This window comes from Kryptolebias marmoratus, linkage group LG13 (assembly GCF_001649575.2).
Source record: "Kryptolebias marmoratus isolate JLee-2015 linkage group LG13, ASM164957v2, whole genome shotgun sequence".
NCBI classification, from domain to species: Eukaryota; Metazoa; Chordata; class Actinopteri; order Cyprinodontiformes; family Rivulidae; genus Kryptolebias; species Kryptolebias marmoratus.
Genome location: NC_051442.1, coordinates 7,227,180 through 7,248,221, shown reverse-complemented (window position 1 = coordinate 7,248,221; position 21,042 = coordinate 7,227,180). Strand labels below are relative to the sequence as shown.

At 35.1% G+C, this 21,042-nt stretch overlaps 1 protein-coding gene across 4 annotated transcripts in view; it reads right to left on the bottom strand.

Moving 5' to 3' along the window:
• Nucleotides 1-4,105, bottom strand: part of gabrg2 (gamma-aminobutyric acid type A receptor subunit gamma2) — a 40,718-nt gene extending 36,613 nt beyond the window's left edge. For all 4 annotated transcript variants that reach the window (XM_017421309.3, XM_017421310.3, XM_017421311.3 and 1 more), the window contains exon 1: nucleotides 3,655-4,105. In XM_017421309.3, coding sequence (XP_017276798.1) covers nucleotides 3,655-3,770 — 116 coding nt within the window. In that variant the 5' untranslated portion in view covers nucleotides 3,771-4,105. The remainder of the gene's footprint in view (nucleotides 1-3,654) is intronic.
• Between the last annotated feature and the right edge of the window lie 16,937 nt (nucleotides 4,106-21,042).

Below are 21,042 nucleotides of genomic sequence, written 5' to 3'. Positions count from 1 at the left end.
CCATTAAACAAATTAAAACTAAAATATACAACTGTGAAATGCCTGTCTGAAACAGCAAAGGACGTCAGCACAAACGTAACAGCATCTGAATTCTAAATAAAGTTTTCAAAAGTTACATGACAGATTTAATCTGGGTGCAAACTGTGATTTTGGACTGAGGAGAGATCATCAATGTAAAATTATGGTCTGGATGTCTTTAATAATAAGTCATAGGTTAATTCTCGCTTTGTGTGTTTGTTGAAAAATAGCCACTAAAATCGTATAGTTAGCAATACTGGGTGAGAACAATATCCAGAAATTTATAGTGACCATTTCTGTCTGACTGCTGCCACAACCTATGACTAATAATCAGTGAATAGCAATGTGTGATAAAGTGGCCAACAATCAACATTGTACTGGTCTCTTTGTAACAGCCTAACAATTTCATTACACAGTGTGGCTTCCAGTAAAGTAAAGAGATTGATGAATTCAGCACCCTAAAATTGCATGTAAGTTATAGAGATGGTGACACAAGTTTGAACAAAACAGTGTCTATAGCATGTACACTGGCAACCCCTGAAGAAGGGATTGCCACAGTGACCTAGAAACCTTTTTTTCTTTCATTTAATCATACTTTATTTATTTCTTGAACAAGAACTATTGAACTATTCTGACACCATTGACAACAATTTAGGTATTATTAAACACTTGATAGTTCCTAAAGGAACCATGACTCGTGAATTAAGTTTACAAGAGGCAGATATTGCAGGACAGTTTGATTGTATCTAAAGATCCATGGAGTTTTCATTTCAATAAATACAATTTTAAAGACCCCCTCCAGTGAAAATAATGTTTTACACTAAAATGTCCCCATGACTTTGGAAGGTTTATGGGAAAAACAATCAGTCATCTCTTTAGCTGAATATACCTCCTTGGGACTGATGCATACCAATGAATGTCTCAGTTCAGAAAGCCAGCATTTCATTTACTTATTCAGCAGTTCTAACAATTCAATCTAGCCAATTTGCAGAGAATGAGGTGTTAGAGATGATGACCTGATATTTCTGCAATTAACAACCCAATATTTGCTCATTGCTAACATACATAAATGGTAAAACAAAGAGTACATTAGCAGAGTCAGACATGAACAGTGCCATCCAGATAAGTGGTGGGGATAAAAGCTGGACTAATTTGTATATTCATGCATTAATGCATTATAGGCTGGTATGACATTAGTTTACAGGTATTGATAATAGGCCATTAAAAGAAGAGAAACATAAACGGAGCAAGCAACAACAATATCAGCTGTATCCATTTATGGCTATTGCCTTTTTCTTTTGCAACAATAAAAGGAAACAAGCTCCACACTTGGGGTGTTATGACACACAACTGTGTCCTTATCCCCTCTATAAGAACCATTGCTTTAAGTAACATACATATAGTGTATATAGAACAATGTGTTTAACAGTGAAATGACATCCACAGCTTCAATTTCCCAAGACTTCAAATTCAGATCTAACAACTTTATAAACTAAAGAAAATACCTGAGGATATTTATTACTGCATTATACTGGACAATTTTGACCACTAACACCCCCCCCCCCCCNCCCCTAAATGCTTTGCCTTTAATTGTTGCTTAACTACAGCATGCTATTACTAAAACCACAAATTTGATGAAAACAATTCTTCATTTAGTTGTATTTTAAACCCTTACAACTTTATCTGACACTGGTCAAACACTATTATATTTGATCATTAGGAGAACATAATTAACATAAAAGGTGCACTTTACTTATGAACCTGAAATGTACTTTACTGTAAAATCAAGAATATATTTAATTCATAAAAATGCATATGGGCTAATGTTTTCCAATAGAAGAATACATAAAATGTCTTAGGAAAACACAGGTTCACAAAGCTAAAGTTATAAAGAGAATATTGAAATAAGTTATGCAGTGAGTTACAAGAGTCACCTGAAACTTTAAAAAGAATTTGTGAAACAGCAAACATGGGATCCCAAAAAAACACTCACATAACTCCTTCAACATCTTTGCTTCCATGATACATGACTTTATACCCCTCTAGGGCCATTTATCATGTGTAATTACAAACTAATGAACAATTTTGCTAATTTAATAACATTTTCTGATTGTATTTAACCTTAAAAGTGTAGCACCTTAGATTTATATCAACAACTAACTGTATGCTAAGATTAATGTATTGTAATGCAGTCTGACATCACTGCACATAGTAGATGTTAGTGAGTCACAAAGTAGCATGTCACAGAAAAAGCCTGAAAGGACCTTAAGAGTTATATTATGTAGTAGTTTTCAATTGTGCTTAATTTACAGGGCACAAACAACTGTAATTTACTCATAACAACATATGCACCATTTGGAAAACAACATTTACTATTGTGTCAATTTAAACTAAAACAGAAAATGAGCATTTTACATATGTTTAATTGAGACGCTCCTTTTGACTTTTTATACTTGGTAAACATCACTCCTCACTTTCATCAGTCTTGAGTCTTTGGGATTAAATCACTCAAAATTCAAGCTTAAAGTAGATAGATAAACCCCAGTCGTGAATGAAAAGGGCGTAGTGTTTACTCAAGCATATTGTGAACACTACTTGTGCATACAATTAAAAATGCACAGGCCTGACAATGTGGGGCCGGGCGAGGAACCCTGAGATTGCGATCAGCGTGACGCTGATTGAACGTCGGCTGATTTATCTGCCTCCATTTTTCACCCTTCAGCAGCACAGGAGAGGAAAACGATTCGAAGAGGAAGAGCGTCGGCTTCCTCTTAACTGCTCTCCTGTTACCACAAGGGGATGAATCCCCTCGCACTGAGAAACACTTTCATATAACACACTCAAACCCGCACGACAATTAAAACCTGTACGACGGTTCTTGTTGGGAACGTACGCGTCAAGGATCACTCCGTATGTGCTGTCCTTGCCCTTATTGTGCCTTACACTTGTGTTCACTGTGTGATTGTCTGCCATTTTGAATGTCTTTTTTATATGAAATACATGCTCCCAAACGTTCTCTTATTAATAATCATGCCATGTTCAGCACAAACGTCTGTTTTGATGGAAACAGACTATAATTCACCTCAGGCTGCTCCGACAGGCTTTCATTAAAGAAGCTTTGACTCTTGAAATAGACTTGATCCTTGAAGACAGCTTAACAGAGTCCATGTAGCCTTAGCTTCACTTTACTTAGCCTGCCACTATGCTATTTCTAACACCGGACAGATAAGCTGAACAAGACATTTCGGTTTCAGGGTTATTTTTATCATTAATAAAAAATAAATAACACAACAATCACTAGTAAGCCTCAATTGTATGATGTTACGTGACTGTTTGATGCTTTTGTTTTCCATATAAAAATACTGTATCGTTATCCTCGTAATCTTGCGAGATCTATGAGTCACTGTGACTATTTTAAAACCATCCGAATTCATTTTAGACACTAAATACTTCGGTTTTCAAATGAAACTGCATTCCAGTCTGTATCCCATTAGCTCAGGATTCCACAAATAGAAGGGTTGCATTAGATGGGAGGCACCGAGTTATTATGCTGTTAAATTAAGAAACCTGCTGCCCCAAAGAGCCGACAAAAGATCCACGCTTTTTGTTTAGAGAAAACGCGAATCAAAATCTTACCTTTTCGAGAGACTGATGACAATAAACACCCAGAGCAGCAGCTTCAGGGGGGGAGAAGGCTTCGCCATTGCTATCGAGCATTTGGAAGCTGATTTTGGTGAAGCTGTCATCACCATCTTCGCTTCCTCCTTCCTGCAGATGGACGTGTCCGTCTACTTACTGTGCTTCCTCTTTACGATACATTACGCACGTTGGCAGAAGCGCTTCTGCAAATCTAGACCCAAGACGGACGTGCGTCGGGATGTAATCAGGCAAAACTGAGTCGATGCGAGTCGAGAGCTTGATTTCGTGAAACTTGTCTTTTTATTGTTAGCGATTCGACAGCCAAGACGGTGGCCTGCACATGTAGCACAAGCAGCGAAGCCCCAGGTAATAAGCTACTCCGATATGGAGCAGCTGGAAAAAGCATTGGAGCCTCAGTCTGAATACAGATTAACACTCGGGTCAGAGAGGAACTGATGCACGTTGCTGCAGCAGGGATCAACACATGCGCGGTCTCACAGAGCGGAAGCACACATGTCATTTAGGCTATCATATGCAATATATACATACATACATACATGCATACATACATACATACAATACATACATACATACATGCATACACACACACACACACACAAACACATATGGGAGTGACATTAATATAGATTAAAGTGGATAATTTACATAAACATTTATATTTCCTATTTTAAAATTTCACTTATTCATTTTTTGTATGTAAATAAATGTTTGTATCTGCGTGAGATGCTCAATGTAGCAGTGTAGAAAGAGAATCATGCTACTGGACCATTATCATCAATTCAGGACCTTGGATAGCTCTAAAAGGCTCAACAGCACAACAAGCAATGAATCAGCACCAAGGACATCACTGTGTTGCTGAAACAAAAGGGAACATGGCCTTTGCCCCTTTTTTTAGGTACCTGAATGAAATTGTCTTTATCATTAGTTGTCATTCTAAACTCTCATATTATTATTTAATCTTCATGGTCCCTTTAAAATATACTAATGTTGATAAAAGACTGGAAAAAGATTGGACAATTAATAATCATAAAGTAATAAACCCAATTTCCACAGTTTTTTCTCATATCAAAGGTTAGTGTGCCCTTAAATTAAAAGAAGAAAAATGTAAGTAATACTTAAACAGCCGCCAACTACCACGTGTTTGTTGCCCTATGGAAACAGCTGAGGTGACTGAAAATTGATCTACTATGGAGACACTGATGGAGAGCCGCTTGGTATGAAGAAGTCTGACAATTTGGATATATTGGTAAATCTTAGTTCTTCTTTTTTTTTTTTTATAAAATAACTTGAATAAAAATGATTATTGTGCAAGTGCTTAAAATTAAGCAGAATGCAAAACTTGTCAAATCATCCATTTTCTTGTCAAGTGCTGGAGAGCTGGTGCCTATCTCCAGCAGTCACTGTGCAGGAGTCAAGGTACACCCTGGACAGGTCAAGCTCTCATTCACATCTAGGGACACTTTAGAGTTACCAGATTATCAAACATCCATGTTTTTGGACTGTGGGAGAAAACTGAAGTACCCAGAGAAAACCTGCATATGCTTTGGAAGTACATGTAAAGTCTACACAGTCCTGCAATCTTCTTGCTTTGAGGCAACACCTCTAACCATTGTCAAAGGAAATTTGCTGTACTTTCTATTATCATTTCTAAATCTATTAATGTCCCATTTCATCAATGCTAACTAATTGGTGTTTCATGTTTTTTTGTTGTGGTTTTTTTCTTCCTTGTACCCCTCAGTCTTTCCTAAGTCCAGTTCTGCTGGATGTATCTTCTTAATAAAAAAAAAAAAGGGTGGATGGGTTTTTATTCTTCTTCTTATTATTTTTAAACCCAATCCAGATTCCTAAAAATTTGAGACAAAATATGTGTTTACAATTTGAAACATAAATTTGAAACATAAAATGGTGAGTTTAGACAGTAGCCTCATAAAATATGCTGTTAATGATGCTACACACGGCAAAACCTGTTTTGGTGTCACACTTTCACCCTCTGTTTACACATGCATCCATTGCTCAGATAAAAAGCCTCCTGTTTGAAGAGGATAGGAGAACAGAAACACAGAGAGATAAATAACTAAAACACAACAGCGCAGAAAAGGTGACCTTGGTGTGTAATATTTCTATAGTTTGTGCAACAACAAAGTAAGCTATCTATCCATTTTCTTTATATTTCCATGCTGGGTTGCAGGAGATCCGGTGCCTATCTCCAGCAGTCGTTGAATGAGAGGCAAGTTAGGCCCTGGATAAGTTACCAGTCCATCACATGGCCACATGGAGACAAATGAGACAGACAGCCATTCACACTCTCGCTAACATCTTGTGACAATTTAGAGTTAGCAATTAATCTCACATGCATGGTTTTGGTCTGTGGGAGGAAAACACCACAGTCCCCAGAGAAAACCCCCATATGCAAAGGAGTGCATGTAAACTCCACATAGAAAGGCCACAGCTTGGTTGCAAACCTGCACCTTTCTCATTGTGAAGCAACAGCTCTAACCACCTCTGCACCGTGCTTCCTATCTTTAACTTCTTCTTAACTTTATGTACATCAACTAAAGTTAAACTGAACTGATTTGACTTTTAAGAAAAAGACATATAGCATGCTGAATGTTGCTTTATGCCATCATTTACTTGTTTTTATGAGCTCTACATAAAAGGTTCATGTTAGTTATTATTTTCTGTGTAGGTGTCTTTTTTTTGTGAGGAAGGTTATACCTGTTTGAAAAATGTTTACCAGTAAAACTGATAATCATTGCTGTATTATTGTGTGTGTGTGATGCAAACGCCATGAACAAATTGCTTGTTCCCATCCCATTTTTTATATAGAAAAACAGTTATGTGATCAACAAAGGTCCTGTTTTCATTTGTGTCTAAAATGACTTTTTAACACCTTTTGGGGCCATTGATAATTGGGTGTTAGGCCTTAGGTTTTAATAACACCAGCACCAAAGAGAGTGCTAGATGGGGTTGAGTGAATAAAGCTTTGTTTGTTTATTTGTTTTGTTCCTCATAATACATGTCTGTTTGTACCTTCTTACATTACTCATTCAGAATGAATCAAAAAATAAAACATTCATTGTCTGACTGATTACAGTTTTTGTAAACTTATTAAATTTTGACTGGGCCAATCAAATTTTATTGCTACTGCAACCACTTTGGTGTGACATGCATGTAGGATGAAGTGTTTTACTGTTGAATACACTGTCATGTGTTCTTGTGTGTCAAGTGGGATTTAACAAAATCCCTAAATTAAAACATTAAAACACTGATGAATAGTTAGCTATGCACAAAAAAATCTAGTTTAAATATGGGTAATTGTTAGTTTAGTCTAATATATTTATTTTCTTTTAAATTTTACAACACTGTGTAAATATTCTGAAGATCAACATTTTTTGAGCGGCACTGTTGAGCCTTGAACTACTTAAAAAAACAAAAAAAAACCATACAAAACTACATATCATTTTGTTCTCCTCGGTGACAGCTATCCCCTCTGCTCTGTAGACATGTTACAGCACACTCTGTCTATGCAAAGTCAAACAGCAGCTCCAGAAACTGTTAAACAGTAAAGCCGGTATTGATCTAGTGGAAATGGATGAGGTTATTTAATTAAATGCTAATTACCTTAATACCTGCTACAGTTTCACATTTATCCAAGTAAGGGTTAGATAAATACGATGAACAAAATAACAGAATAGGTGCATTTTTCATGTTGTTTGCTATTTTGCTATCACAGCACACTGCTTTTTGTTTATGTGATCTGAGGTGATGGTGGTCAGTTAAAAAAACACCTTTTCTCACCTTTTTTTTTTTACTGTCTCTGACAGAAGATGAGATGCCAGTTTAGATTAACATGGTTCAGTTGCACAGGAGAGATTTGGGCCAAACTGGCACTTCCCATTATCAAGTGTGCACCTGGGGTTTTATGCTAAACCACCTTTGGAAACCTTTTCGTTCTTGTGTGTTTACGCCATATTAGATATGCACACAGGTAGTTATTTTATTTTAAGTCAACTGACATACCCTGCACTGTTGGAGTCTTGGATATTAATTGCTAATTGTTATGATATGATATGCAATACTAGACATTTGTGATGCCTACATTATAGTAAAAAGACAAATAGAACTGAGCACCTGATTAACTTTGAGCTTTAAAAGGTCAAACAAATATAACAGCAACAACAACAAAAAACAACCAATTTAAACAAACGCTCATTAAAGAAACTTTCACCTTTTTTAAATATTTATATTCAAACAGCATATTATAAGCTGCAACATCATTTGTGAATGCTTGTTCTAATGATATATGTGTTAAGAAAATTCAAATAATGATCTCTTCCTTAATGGCACCCATTTCCCTCCTGACAAAGTGATATGAGTAATTCGGGCTGTAATAATATGTTGTGTCATCTTTAGATAAAATCTGGAGGAGGTATCAGCTTCTATGAAGGCATTGCTGATCACACAGATGGCCGGTTCCACTATCATTCCAGTTTTTACAACCCACACATATGCCATCACAGCCCTCCTTCTTTAGCATCAGACCATGGAACCAGAATGATTTCCTAAAAGCAGTATTGATATATATATATAAAGATGAAGTAACTTTAAAAGTAACGTTAGGTATGAAAGTTGCAGTATGAGGACAGGTGGTCAAGAAATTTGGCACATGTGCAAACAAACTCATCTTTTCTCAGTGCTTTTCAATATGAACACGAAAAAGCACTCTCTGTAGCCTGATGTTCCTCAGAAGATTTAACCATGTATAAAAATAGAACCCGAGAGGAAACCACCGAGTCCCCAGTTCAAACTCAGTCTGACAGCAGCCCTTTCTTTCGCTTACCTGAGTCTTAGTGCAATTTCTTTTCAAATGTGTTTACTAAACTTCAATAACAAATTGCTCCCTAATTACCAGTGGGTCATGCTGTGTCATTTAGTGCTTTCTGCTGATTTAATGAGACTCCTTTGAAGATTGACATCTCTGCATCTCTTGGTTTGTTGCAGTTTGCTTTTATCTTCCTCCTCACATTGATTTTGTCAAGATTTATGCATAACTTGCACTTCAATCAAAACACAGTCTGATTACAAACACAACTTATAAACAAACTAAGTTTTAATTGATAATGTTTAAGATATGCATTCTCTGAATAGGAAGTTGTTCTTGGATACATCTGTATTATTAACAATGTTTTATTACTACAATTTCCTAACTAAACAAAACAGTTTACAGTTCTGCAATGCCAATCAAAACCTCAAGTAAAGGTTTGATTTTGAAGTTTTCAGTAGAATATGTCCATGTGCTGAGCATGACTACCTTGCCTAACTTTTGACATTTAAAATTCAAGTCTCCTCACAATTCACCATTTTTAGACATTAAGTATGATGAATGAAATGGGTTTTGCTGCCTCATGGACCACAGAGTCTGACTCAGCAATGAGGTCCACAACATATTAAAAAAAAAGTGAGACCATCTGTCTGAAATAAGTGGGGGGAGAACAAAACTGGAAGCAAAATATCCCATTAAACATGTTGACTAGTAACAATTATGCAAAGTTTTTGTGATGTGTGTGTGTGTGTACATATCTAACCTCTGTGATTCAGGGAAAATACAGCTGGCTGATTTCATAATCCTTTTCATATGAAAGTTGGTGTGCACAATGTTAAGCAGGTCTAATCTCCCCACCCATCGGTAGATCACAGCAAGTTTCTGCTTTCGACTCTGGTATTATGTCTGAAGCTTTTAGGGTCTCTTTAGAGTTTGAGTTTTATCAGACAAACCATGAACATCCCCCAAATCACTAGTGGAGATAACAAAGATGATAAAGAAGAAAACATGCCAAAATAGAATAGTGTTGTTCCAAGCAGAATTGTGCCAATTTAGGGGGAGATTGGAATGAATGTTTGTTTTTTTATATACATATATTATTTTTCTCAGTAGCCTTTGTTGAACCCATAACAATTTTTTTTTCAAGCATGTTCTTTAGGGGATATATGATATGATATATGACAACTACACAAACAAACACTAGGTGTAGATGCCAACATATGTATCTGCTGTGAGATGCAGGCCATTGCTTTTCCCCCATGGAAATAACCAATCCACAGATGTTTTGATGGCTGTAAAGCCCAACTTTACTGCTTTACAAGAAGAAAAACAAAACAACAACAACAAGAAAAACTGTGCATTGTACTATCTAAAATATTGGGTAAGGGTAAAAAAAATGAGATAGTTTTGTCTTAAAAGTTTATGTTAAGTAAACAAACAAAACAAGAAAAAACAAACATGACATTCATTCATGACATTCATGACATTTTTTAAGTTCTTGAAACTCTTATGTCAAACGATCCCAAATGCAGTAAATAAAATTACATATAGGATATCCTTACTTTTAGATGGGAAGGTTAGAACACAAAAAATATAATTACACAAACACTTGTTATCACTTTACCCATATAAATGAGTGATAAATAGGTATTAATGCAATTATTCAGCATTAAACAATTATTAAAAGGCAATACTAAATCTAAACAAGTAAATTGACAAGAGTAAAGATTAAACTGAGCAACTGGAAAACAATTATATTTACCTGAATGAATAAAAGTACAGCACTTGAGCTTGCTTTAGTGTATGGCCAATGTTTTATAACTGATTTAAGTTGCTTCATGGTGTCTTAAAAGGCATTCACAACTCATGAATAACCTATTTATAAAACATTAATGAATATCTCATAAAGCTGCCCTGACTGTAAAGTGGTACCAAACATTTTAATTCACCAGTCCTCCACTAGCAAGTTGTCAGATTGTTATGAAATTATGAAACATAGGTTTTTTCTCCTTTATAGTCAGGCATTTTTTTAAATATTTATTTTCTTTTAAGTTAAGATTAAGTTGAGATTTTCACCAAGCTGACAAATAATGTGCTAATATAACAAAGATCCTAAAATTCATTTTGCAGTGTAACCCCATTTAGTCATGTTAGTAACACTAATGTTATGACATCTCCAATTCATCAGCCTAGTCCGAGAATCCAGATACAGTCCCTAGGAATCACTTCATCATTTTCATCTTTTTTTTGTATATGTGTGTGTTAATTACGTTCGAAGCACCACATCAGAAGAAGACCAATCTTATCTACCTAAGCCATTAAGGAAGCTGCTGGGGGGCAAAATTTCAAGTAAATATTTTTGCGCGTCTCATTTTGATAACATTAGGAGGGTTTCTATTGTTAGTCACAGGCTTTTATTCAAACTACTAATGCATATAAAGCACATTCTTAACTAGTGAAATTCATTACTGCTGTCCTAACTGGATTGTCATAAAGCAGTTGAAGAAAAATCCCTGTAGATAACATGCAGCTTACCATATTCTATCAAAATAGGATTTCAGCTAATTGAAATGTCATGTCTAAACATCCAGGATGACTAATCATACCACTGCCTGCTAGTAATAACCATAAAGTGCGGCTGTCACTATGGGTTTTGTTTTTACTGAACATAGCAATTACCTTTACTTCACAATGATAATAAAATAAAAAAAAACTTACTCTAATTTAGATAAATGTTTCAAATTTTATGAATCCATGGCACAACTTGCTTAATCAGTGAAACCTATCCTCATTCACCTCTGTGGTTTGTGAAGCCTTTGATTTAAATTCATTGCTTAGGAGAAGGCTTTATTCAAGACTCATCATTCTTCTGTCTCCATTGGGATGCTTACATAACATCTTGTTCAAACCAAGGCCATAGCAATCCATCCCAATGTTTAAAGCTGGCACATCGGTCATTCACCGCAATGGCAGATAATTTGCAACTGCTGCTGTGCTCATAATGAGAAGGCCTTACTTTTTATTTATTTTTATTTTTTCTTCTGCCAGTAGATTACCACCTTTATGGGATAGTTCAACAAGTTTTTATCTAAACTGGAAATACAGAAATGTTACCAGAGTCCAGTTCTGCTGTTCCACTTTAAAAGTTGATGAGATTCAGTATCCATTCATATTTTAAGGATTTTCAATTAGCCAGTGCTCTCCTCTGATAGGTGCCATGTTAAGGTCAATTTGGGCTTCACACATTGAGGGTTTGAGTAATTCATTTGCTGTAGCACAGTCATTTTTCTCACTTGCAGCAGAACAAATGAGAACTAATGTGGTCTGCCTGCAATCCGTCATAAATTCTGATTTGTGTGGCATTATATTATATATATTTCTAAAATTTTTATTATTGTTTTTTTTTCTTTTCTTTTGATGGAGTTGGGATCATTCTTGGAAAATTTGTTTTTTATTTGTATGACTAAACGTTTAGACCAAATAGTCAACACAGAACTTACACAAGATATACTGTACAGTTCAGTCTTTAATATATTTCTAGTCCTTACTGATATTATATTTGCTGATTGTTCTTTTTTTTTGATTTACTAGAATGCTAATTGTAGAATATTAGCTCACTGCATTGTTGGTTACTGCTAATTTAACATACCTCATGTTAGGATTGTGTCATCAATGTTCTTGATAACAGTTATCTTTTTTACTATCAATACTAGTTTATATATTTCAAAGAAAAACAATGAGGCAAAATATGTAAATAGGAAAAAAAGCTAAACTGAACATTTTTTTCTAACTCTATTTTGAAATTTCCACATTTATTATCGTTTTATCAAGTTAAAGCCACACTACAAATGTTTAGCATACATTCAATGCCTTTAAACTGTTGCTTACCCTCAGAAGCCTAGAACAGATCTGCTGCTCCCTTGCTAAAGACTGAATCAATGTGAAGTGCAACAATCCATACTAGTACTTATAAACATGCTCCCTCAACAGTAGAAACCATTTGACCATCAGTTTAGAGAATAGCTATCTTGATGCATTCCTTATTCTGAACAACAGTGTAAAATAAAATAGTGACTGAAATTGGAAGCAAATTGCAATTAAAAACAAGCATTTTATTGAGTGTTGGACAAATGATGGACTTGGATCTTTATTTATTTTTATTTTTGCTCAATTGTGTCAGTTTAGGTACATTTGCTGCCATATATAAGCTATCTGTTTGAATATCTTCATCAGGACTGAAAACTAATGAATAATGCTATTAAAGTCAGATTTACAGACCTAAACAATATTTCTGGTATATTTTGGAGTATTAATTTTCCTTTTAAATGTCTTGCTGATGTTGATCAATTATAAACGTCTTCATCAGTATGACTACTTTGCACTTTACAATTTACATTTTAATGTTTAACTCCAAAATCATAAAAAATCAACAAAATATTAGTCAATTTTATTTTGCATTTATTATTTTAAAATAAAGCTATTTTTTACAGTGTATTAAATTATGAGCTTTTATGATCTGATTCATACTTCAATCCAGGATTTACATGTTAAACATCCCCTTTGTTAGACAGAGGGGGCAGGCTAAATGAGCTTTTTTTTTAGTTTTGGAAATTAGATTTTTTTTTACTGTGAGAACAATCAGTTAGATAAATGGTTTGATTTAGAAAAGAGAGGCTGCTGCATCTCGAGAGACAATATGGGTTTATTTAAGTAACTTCTTAATGTTCTTGCTGGATAGCATTCAAAACCTCTCCCGGATTTATCACCCTTTTCCTATTTCCACTACTTTACTGTCTCTAAGAATCTCTCAGTTATTGCTTATCCTACATCTCTATCCCTGTCTTTTTTTATTTTTGCTGCCTTAGTTTGCCAGAGAGGTTAAATATGAAAATTGCTTGGATAGCTGGAAGGCAGTGTAAATGTGTCAGAAGTGTATTTGAGATAACAGCGGTCTGAATATGCCCTGCCAGTGATATATCTGATATTGTGTCAATTACACGCTAACCTACTGTAGCCTCCTACTTGAGAGTACAATAAATATTTTTCAGGCTCAGGCTGACTTGGGTTGAACTTGTTTCTATTCCTACTCTGAGAAATTCATTTATTTATTTATTAATCACTCAATCACTCAGTGTGAGCCTCATGACAGACTGAAGATGTAAAAATGTAGCATAACAATTCGTTTAAAAGGCTTTGGTCCTCAAATTGTGCTTTGTACTACTTTTTATGTCTTAAATGGTAATATATTTAGTCAGCTTTATTAAACTTTGTCCAAAATATATGGTCTACTGAGATTTTGAAATTTATTGAGAACATGAGGATTTCATTAACATCACAACTGTACAGTATGTGAGCCATGACAATCACATTTTGGACTGTTAGATCATCTTTCAGTCTTAAAAGAACCTGAAACTGGTGAAAACACTAATCAGGAAATTAGTGTGAGAGAAAAAGGGGGCCCTTGTGTTTAAATCTTCTTTTACACTTTGTATATACACACCCCATCCATCAAAATCCTTCTTCTAAACTGGAGCATCAGAATAAAATAAATAAATACTACAGGTATTCAATAATACACTGAACAAAATATAAGCGCAACACTTTTGTTTTTGCTCTCATTTTCCATATGCTGAACTCAAAGATTTACTACTTTTTCTTTGTACACAATTGGCCTTTTTCTCACATACATTGTTCACAAATCAATCTAGAGCATCCCAAACATGCTCAATGGATGGCATGTCCAGTGAGTATGCTGGCCATGCAAGAACTAGGATCTTTTCAGCTTCCAGGAGTTGTGTACAGATCCTTGCAACATAAATGGCACAACAATGGGCCTCAGTATTTTATCACGTTATCTCTGTGCATTCAAAATGCCATCGATAAAATGCACCTGTGTTTGTTGTCCATAACATACATCTTACCATTCCTTAACCCCACCACCACCATGGGCCACTTGATTTAGAATGTTGACATCAGCAAACCACTCAGCCACATGACCTCATACATGCAGTCTACCATCCACCCTGTACAGTGAAAATCGTGATTTATCCATGAAGAGAACACTTCTCCAACATGCCATACGTTATCAAATGTGAGCATTTCCCCACTCAAGTTAGTTACAATGACGAACTACAATCAGGTGGAGACCATGATAAGGATCCAGATAAGCTTCCCTGAGATTTTGGTTATGTAAACCAATAACTGAAGCAGCTATTTGGGTGGTTGGTCTCAGAAGATCTTGAAGGTGAAGATACTGAATGTGGAGGTCCTTGGCTGGTGTGGTTACACCTGCTCAGTGGTTGTGAGCCCAGTTGGACGTTCTGCCAAATTATCTGAAATGCCTTTGGAGAGAGCTTATGGTAGAGAAATGAACATTCAATTCACAGACAACAGCTCTGATGGCCATTCCTGCAGTCATCATGCCAATGGCACACTCCCTCAAAACTGTGGTGTGGCATTGTGCTGTGTACTAAAACCACACATTTTAGAGTGGCCTTTAATTGTGCCAAGTCTAAGGCACACCTGTGCAATAATCATGCTGTCTAATCAGTATCTTGATATGACCCACCTGTGAGGTGTATGGAAAAGGAGAAGTGCTCACTAACACAGATTTGTGCAAATTTGTGAGCAATATTTGAGAGAAAAAGGCCTATTGTGTACTTCGAAAAATCTTAGATCTCTGAGTTCAACTCGTGAAAAATGGGAGCAAAAACAAAAGCGTTGCGTTTATATTTTTATTTAGTGTATTTTGTGCTATAACCTTCCCACTAACTGTAGAAATCACACTGTGTGTAAAGAAAGAGGCACTCTGAGATTTAACTGAAATAAATGAATAAATTAACTGTTTTCATTGTGTGTGTCTTTGTCTTTCTTCAAAACATGCAAAATGTCAAATCCCCCAAGAGAAAGAAAACATTTCATGGTTTTGAATAGTTCTATGTCTGCTTTGCTTTGCTTTGCTTTCTTCCAACAAGCTGAGGCAGGCTTGCAGTTAAAAAAGACAAGAAATATGGTGAAAAAATAGCAATAGAACCCCCCCCCCAAAAAAAAAACAAAAACAAAAAAAAAAACTAAAACAAACAAAAAACCAGCTGCTTTATTTTCACCTTTAAATGACTCTTTCTTGGGCTTAGGAAGTTTCACCTGCTTCCATTTAGGGAATGCTTGTTAGGTGCATGTATGTGTCTAAATGAGATGCTTAAGTTGGTGAGCTTTTTGCAGCAATGAGGCAGCAACCAGCCAAATATCGCAACACTTCCCCCTACTGGATTTACTGCAATGAGATGAGCAGTTGAATAATGAAGGCACTGTCTCCCTGTCACATACCTCACATCACCACCAAGAGATCGTTCTATCTATCTATCATGCCAGGTGGCACAATGTAAAACAATAAGGGGAGGGTGAAGAAGGAAAATTTATGTCTGAGGGAGGAGCAAATGTCAACATTAACAAATTGCATCATCCCTAACAGCATGTGTGTGGGAGAAGATGGATGAATTTCCAAGCGCAAGTAAGTGCATTTAAAAAAAGTGTTCCTCAAGGATTTCTAAATACGAATTCAATACAAGATCTATTTTAAATACATTTTTTATTAGTTGCCTTATGCACAGCATGACAGCATGCATGCACATATGGGATAGAAATTAGAGCATGTGCTATCATGTTTATGAAACTGAAAGCACATAAAAAACCTGTGGTTTTATGAGAAAAATAGAGAAAGAGTGAGCCGCAAGTACTTTCATATATAATATAAACCACTGTGTTGCAATTTTAATAAAAAAACCCAACAAAAACAAAACTTTTTTTCTTGATAGTTTATATTCATATAACATATTATCTACACTTTAAAGTGTGCAGTTCCCCAAAAGAGCAGATTTGACAAATTCAGACAAAGCTACTAAGATAAAATTGCTGCTTTTGAAATACTTTCATTTCATTCCATTGTTAAAAAAGTCTTGGACCAACATATATGTATTCATTTGTTAAGATCTATTTATAAATTTGGCTGTATGGGTCAGGGGACTATGAAAAGACAAACAAAACTAACTCAGCTACTGAAACCAAGTAGACATAAATTGATATTCAATATATTAATCAATAAATTATTATTATTACAGCCTTGCTCAAGGTAGGCATGAGAACTGGACAAAATGATAACCAGACACAGAAAAACTGAAGGCAGACATTGACAATCTACCAACAGAGCAGGAAGGTCAGTGGCAGGCTGCATGGCAGCAGAAGCAGGTGCAGCGGGTCTGGGGCTCAGACAAAACTGGCAAAAACACGATGCAACAAACCCCACTAGGCTTGGCCTGATTGCCATCTAACTGACAACAACTGCAATCTGGAGAGACGCAATGGGAAACGATTTTCAGCTTGGTGATGAGCTGATGTGCTGCAGGTGTGTTGTGGAAGCTGCCAAAGATTTGGTCTATCACAGTCACATCAAACAATAATGTGTGTATATGTGTAGTGGGTGTCATATTTTTAGACCCATATCTTTGGATCTAGTATTATTTAATAACAGATTCTAAAGTGAGTGGTAAATATATTTATGAGATTAGAACAGTTTCTGACATTTAAACATTTGGTTATTTTCATTTTTAGGCCTACTGAAAGTGATAAGGATCAAATATTTGAATCATTCTGGATTGATTTCTTTTAGCATCAAAGAAAAGTATTTCAAAAATATTCTGAAGAGAGACATCAAAAATAAGTATTTTTTCATGATAATGCTACTCTGGTTGCATTTCCTTATACATAAACTATTGTTGCGAGCTCATCCGTGTTAGTAAACTGTCTGACTTGACTGCAGTTTTTCTACACTCCACTTCTTGAGTTGTCAGCAATTCTCAGCAGCTATTTCATTCAGCCATATGCAGTATCCTCTTAGAGCCTTTTTTCTGCTTGTGGGCATCAATTAATATTAATTTTCAGAGTGCTAGGCAGCTGCATAGAGAAGCCCATAGCTACTGATTGATAGAAAAAGACTTGAGGAATCACAAAGAGCTCTGCATTCCCCTGGTCTTTCAAATTCTGAGTAAGCCATTCCCTACAAACTAATTAAAGTCTGAGACCTTAAAAAAAAAAATCTGACAGTTTTTTTTTAAACTGTTTTTATTTTTTTATTTAAAGTTATACAGAAATATTATACTAATCTCAGTTAAGGTTTTTAAAAAAAGAAGTTTCATACTAAACTTTATAACTTATGGAGATTTTTGTAAATAGCTTAACCAGTCAACCAAACATAAACTGGTATGGTACTAAAAAAATAGCTGTTCATTAACCCTTTTGGTGTGTTTGTACTGACTTTTAAAATATGTAGTTGAGTTTTGTAGCTGTAGGACTGATTTAAAATGCAATATTTAAAATAGTTAAATAATCTAATGGTCAAAGTATTGTATTTTGTGATTTCCTTTGCAGATAACAATTCCTATTTATCTTTTTCTAGCAGTAGTTTGATATTGTTTAAAAGTTTTAAAATATTGGAAGTAGTTTTTAAATTTCAAAAGGTTCCTGTAACCTCATAATTTGCTTCTAGGCTTATAATAATCCATACACAACGTACCTCCTCTCATCATTTACATTAGATTGCTGATGGATGCTTTAGTATTCCATAGATCCCTTGGTGGTGATGTGAGGTATGAGGCAATTCAGTATACACAGAGTATTGTGCGGTGATTTATTGTTCAACATGCTGCAGTTTGTGCTGCCCCCTGTACATAAGACCATAGATTTAGAATTAAGTCATATATCTAAAAAAAATCTCCAGCCAAGTATTTTTGGAGAAGATGAACTTTTTTGTTATTGCAGTTAAAAAAAAAAATTCTAACATAAATGGAAATTTAGAACCAAGACCTATTTTATTAGCAGTATAGTCATCTCTTAAGTGCATTTTTCTGAAGTATCTAACTGATGTTTTGCATTGTACTTTCCTGGTCACACATTATACGATCTCTCAAGTTCCTTGATGATTCATTCTTTTAAGGTTGGAACAGCACTGGTCTCAAGTGGAAACCACATTTTGTACCTGCACATGCCAGTGTCTTTATTACGATTCCATCTGACACTGTCATACTTTTTTTAAGTCAGTTTTACAGGGTAAACCCCTGTGGAGAATAGGGTGAATCACTTTCTAACAATTCATGGTGTAGTAATATGGAATAAGAAATGGTGATAGGAAGCTGGAAAAAAAAAAAAAAAAGAAAAGTCATGCTGTGTGATTGAATTCGATACGTTTCATGCCCTCCGAGTGGCCATTTATCTTCCAGAAGAAATGGTTTGAAAGGAGCATGTCATGGTAACAAGATATGATTGAATGGCAATGTTTGGCTGTACAGAAGCAAGCCTTGTGCCTTGTGAACTGCAGACCTTGTTAAAGATAAACATGGTGGCTACTAGTTCTGACAAGAACTATCCAGGAGGCTTTTGAAAGAGAAGGAAAATTGTGGGAGATAAAACTGCAAGCAAAGACTGAACAGAAATGATTCCCTAAGAATTCCCACAAGGGTAAACCAGTGCTCAGATTGAAATGAACACAAGTTAAAGAAAGCCTGTACCAAGGTAATGCCAATGCTGACTATGATAAGTGGGAGTTGATACTGTGATATTCTGGAATGAAAAGAACAATAAAGCTTTAGGCAAGACACACATGCACAAATACACCCACATATGAACATAAAGCACACATTACTATTGAATATACACACAAACAGACAGTTAAAGATGTATATGTCTACAGCTACTGTTCTGTTTGCAAGCCTTTTACCTATTTATGGTAAAATGTATTTCCCAGTTGCTCAATAGCTTTTCTGGGTTTGACAGGTGTTTTGCTGTTCCTGTATTTGGTCAATACTTGACAAGCCCTACTAGAGCCTTTACAAGGCAGCTGTCAGAAATTCCAAACAAAAACTTCTTCCAAACAGCCCATATTGTCTGTATTGGATCCAAGAATAGTCCTGCTGATCCTTCAAGAATTATGCAGTGTTCACTGTCTACCAAGTAGTCCTCTACAGTAAAACTGAAGACTAGGATTTATTGTTCCACATAAATTCTTTTGCAATTCTTTAAAAAGTGGATTGTATGCTTCAGATATGGGCACTAAATTCTCAAATATCAACCTAAACTTACACGCATAGTTTTATTAACTGGTTGTACATCCTAAAATTGTCAAGATGTTGCAGAAAAAGTGTTATTTAACAAGATTGTTCCACTAGTAATCAAAACTATTTCCTTTACTGGTCTTGAATACTTATGAAATAAGTTGTACTGATTTAGTGCCTCTATAAAAAAAGAAAACAAACAAATACCACATGAAAGCCTTTAGATGCTATTTAATGGGATAAATTGCACAATAAGCTAAATAAATGACTTCCAATTTTTGTAGTAGTAAATATATTCACAAATTTAAAAACAAAATAATCCAATAAAAGAAAATTAAACAACTTAGGTAAAGACAATTATATAGGGCAACCATGCATAAAATAAATAAATACAAAAATAAATCATTTTAAAGTTGACAAAATATATTTTGTCTTTTAAAAGTTTAGCAAAGTATTTAATGTAAAAAAGAAATGAGAAGTTTTTGTTTTTTGTTGAATTCATAAAATCTGATATTGCTTAAAATATAAGAAAAGATTTTGGAAGGCTGTCGAAAAAGATGAGTTTTACACAGAGTTTAGTTATGAACACGCAAAAGGTTTTTTAAAATTCAATTGCAGAAACATTTCAAAATATTCAATATACCTAAAATGTATATAGGCATGGTGGCATGCAGAGACACAGCAGCTATTCTTGCCATAAAATCAATGCCTAAAAGAGGTCAGACCAACAGTTGCTGGAAATCAAGATCAATCATGAAAAGTTTGTGTTGGAAGACAAACTTTCCAGTTTGAAAGATAATCTAACCTAGCACTCATTCTTAAACGTACCCATTCATTAATTTATTTTTTTAACCTGCTAAATGTCCTTACACATCCTCCTCTTTTCCAACTCTATTTATTTTCTTCTTGATTTCAAACATTTTATCTGGTTTCAGACTTTCACCTCTCAAGCTATCCTTGAGAGGTGAGTAACAACATGTCAGCTGTGCTCTCCGCGTCAACTTCAAACACAGAAAAAGAGAAGAAAAGGAAAGCAATTATTTTGGATGGGCAGTTTATATTGAAATGTGACTGATAGAATAAAAGACAATAACAAAAACCTTTGTTTTCAGGTAAATACTTGAGAAAAAAGAACATTTTTGATGATTTCATGTTGTCTTAGAGAATTTCTTTTTAGCCAAACCATTAACCAGTGTTTCCTTGGACTGTCAAGTATTGCCTACGGCTGTTTCCACTATCATTATCTGACACCCCATGTTCTTCAGCATTAAACCAAGATTTAACAGGGAGCCTATTTAGACAAACCTGTCACTGTGGTGGCTCTGCAAATGTCTTGTTATAAGACCAACATTATTCTTTTGCATAGAAACAGCTTGTGGGATAAAGTCTACCCACTCTCCATCCACAAGCATGCCTAGCCAAGTTTCCTTTCTTTCTTTC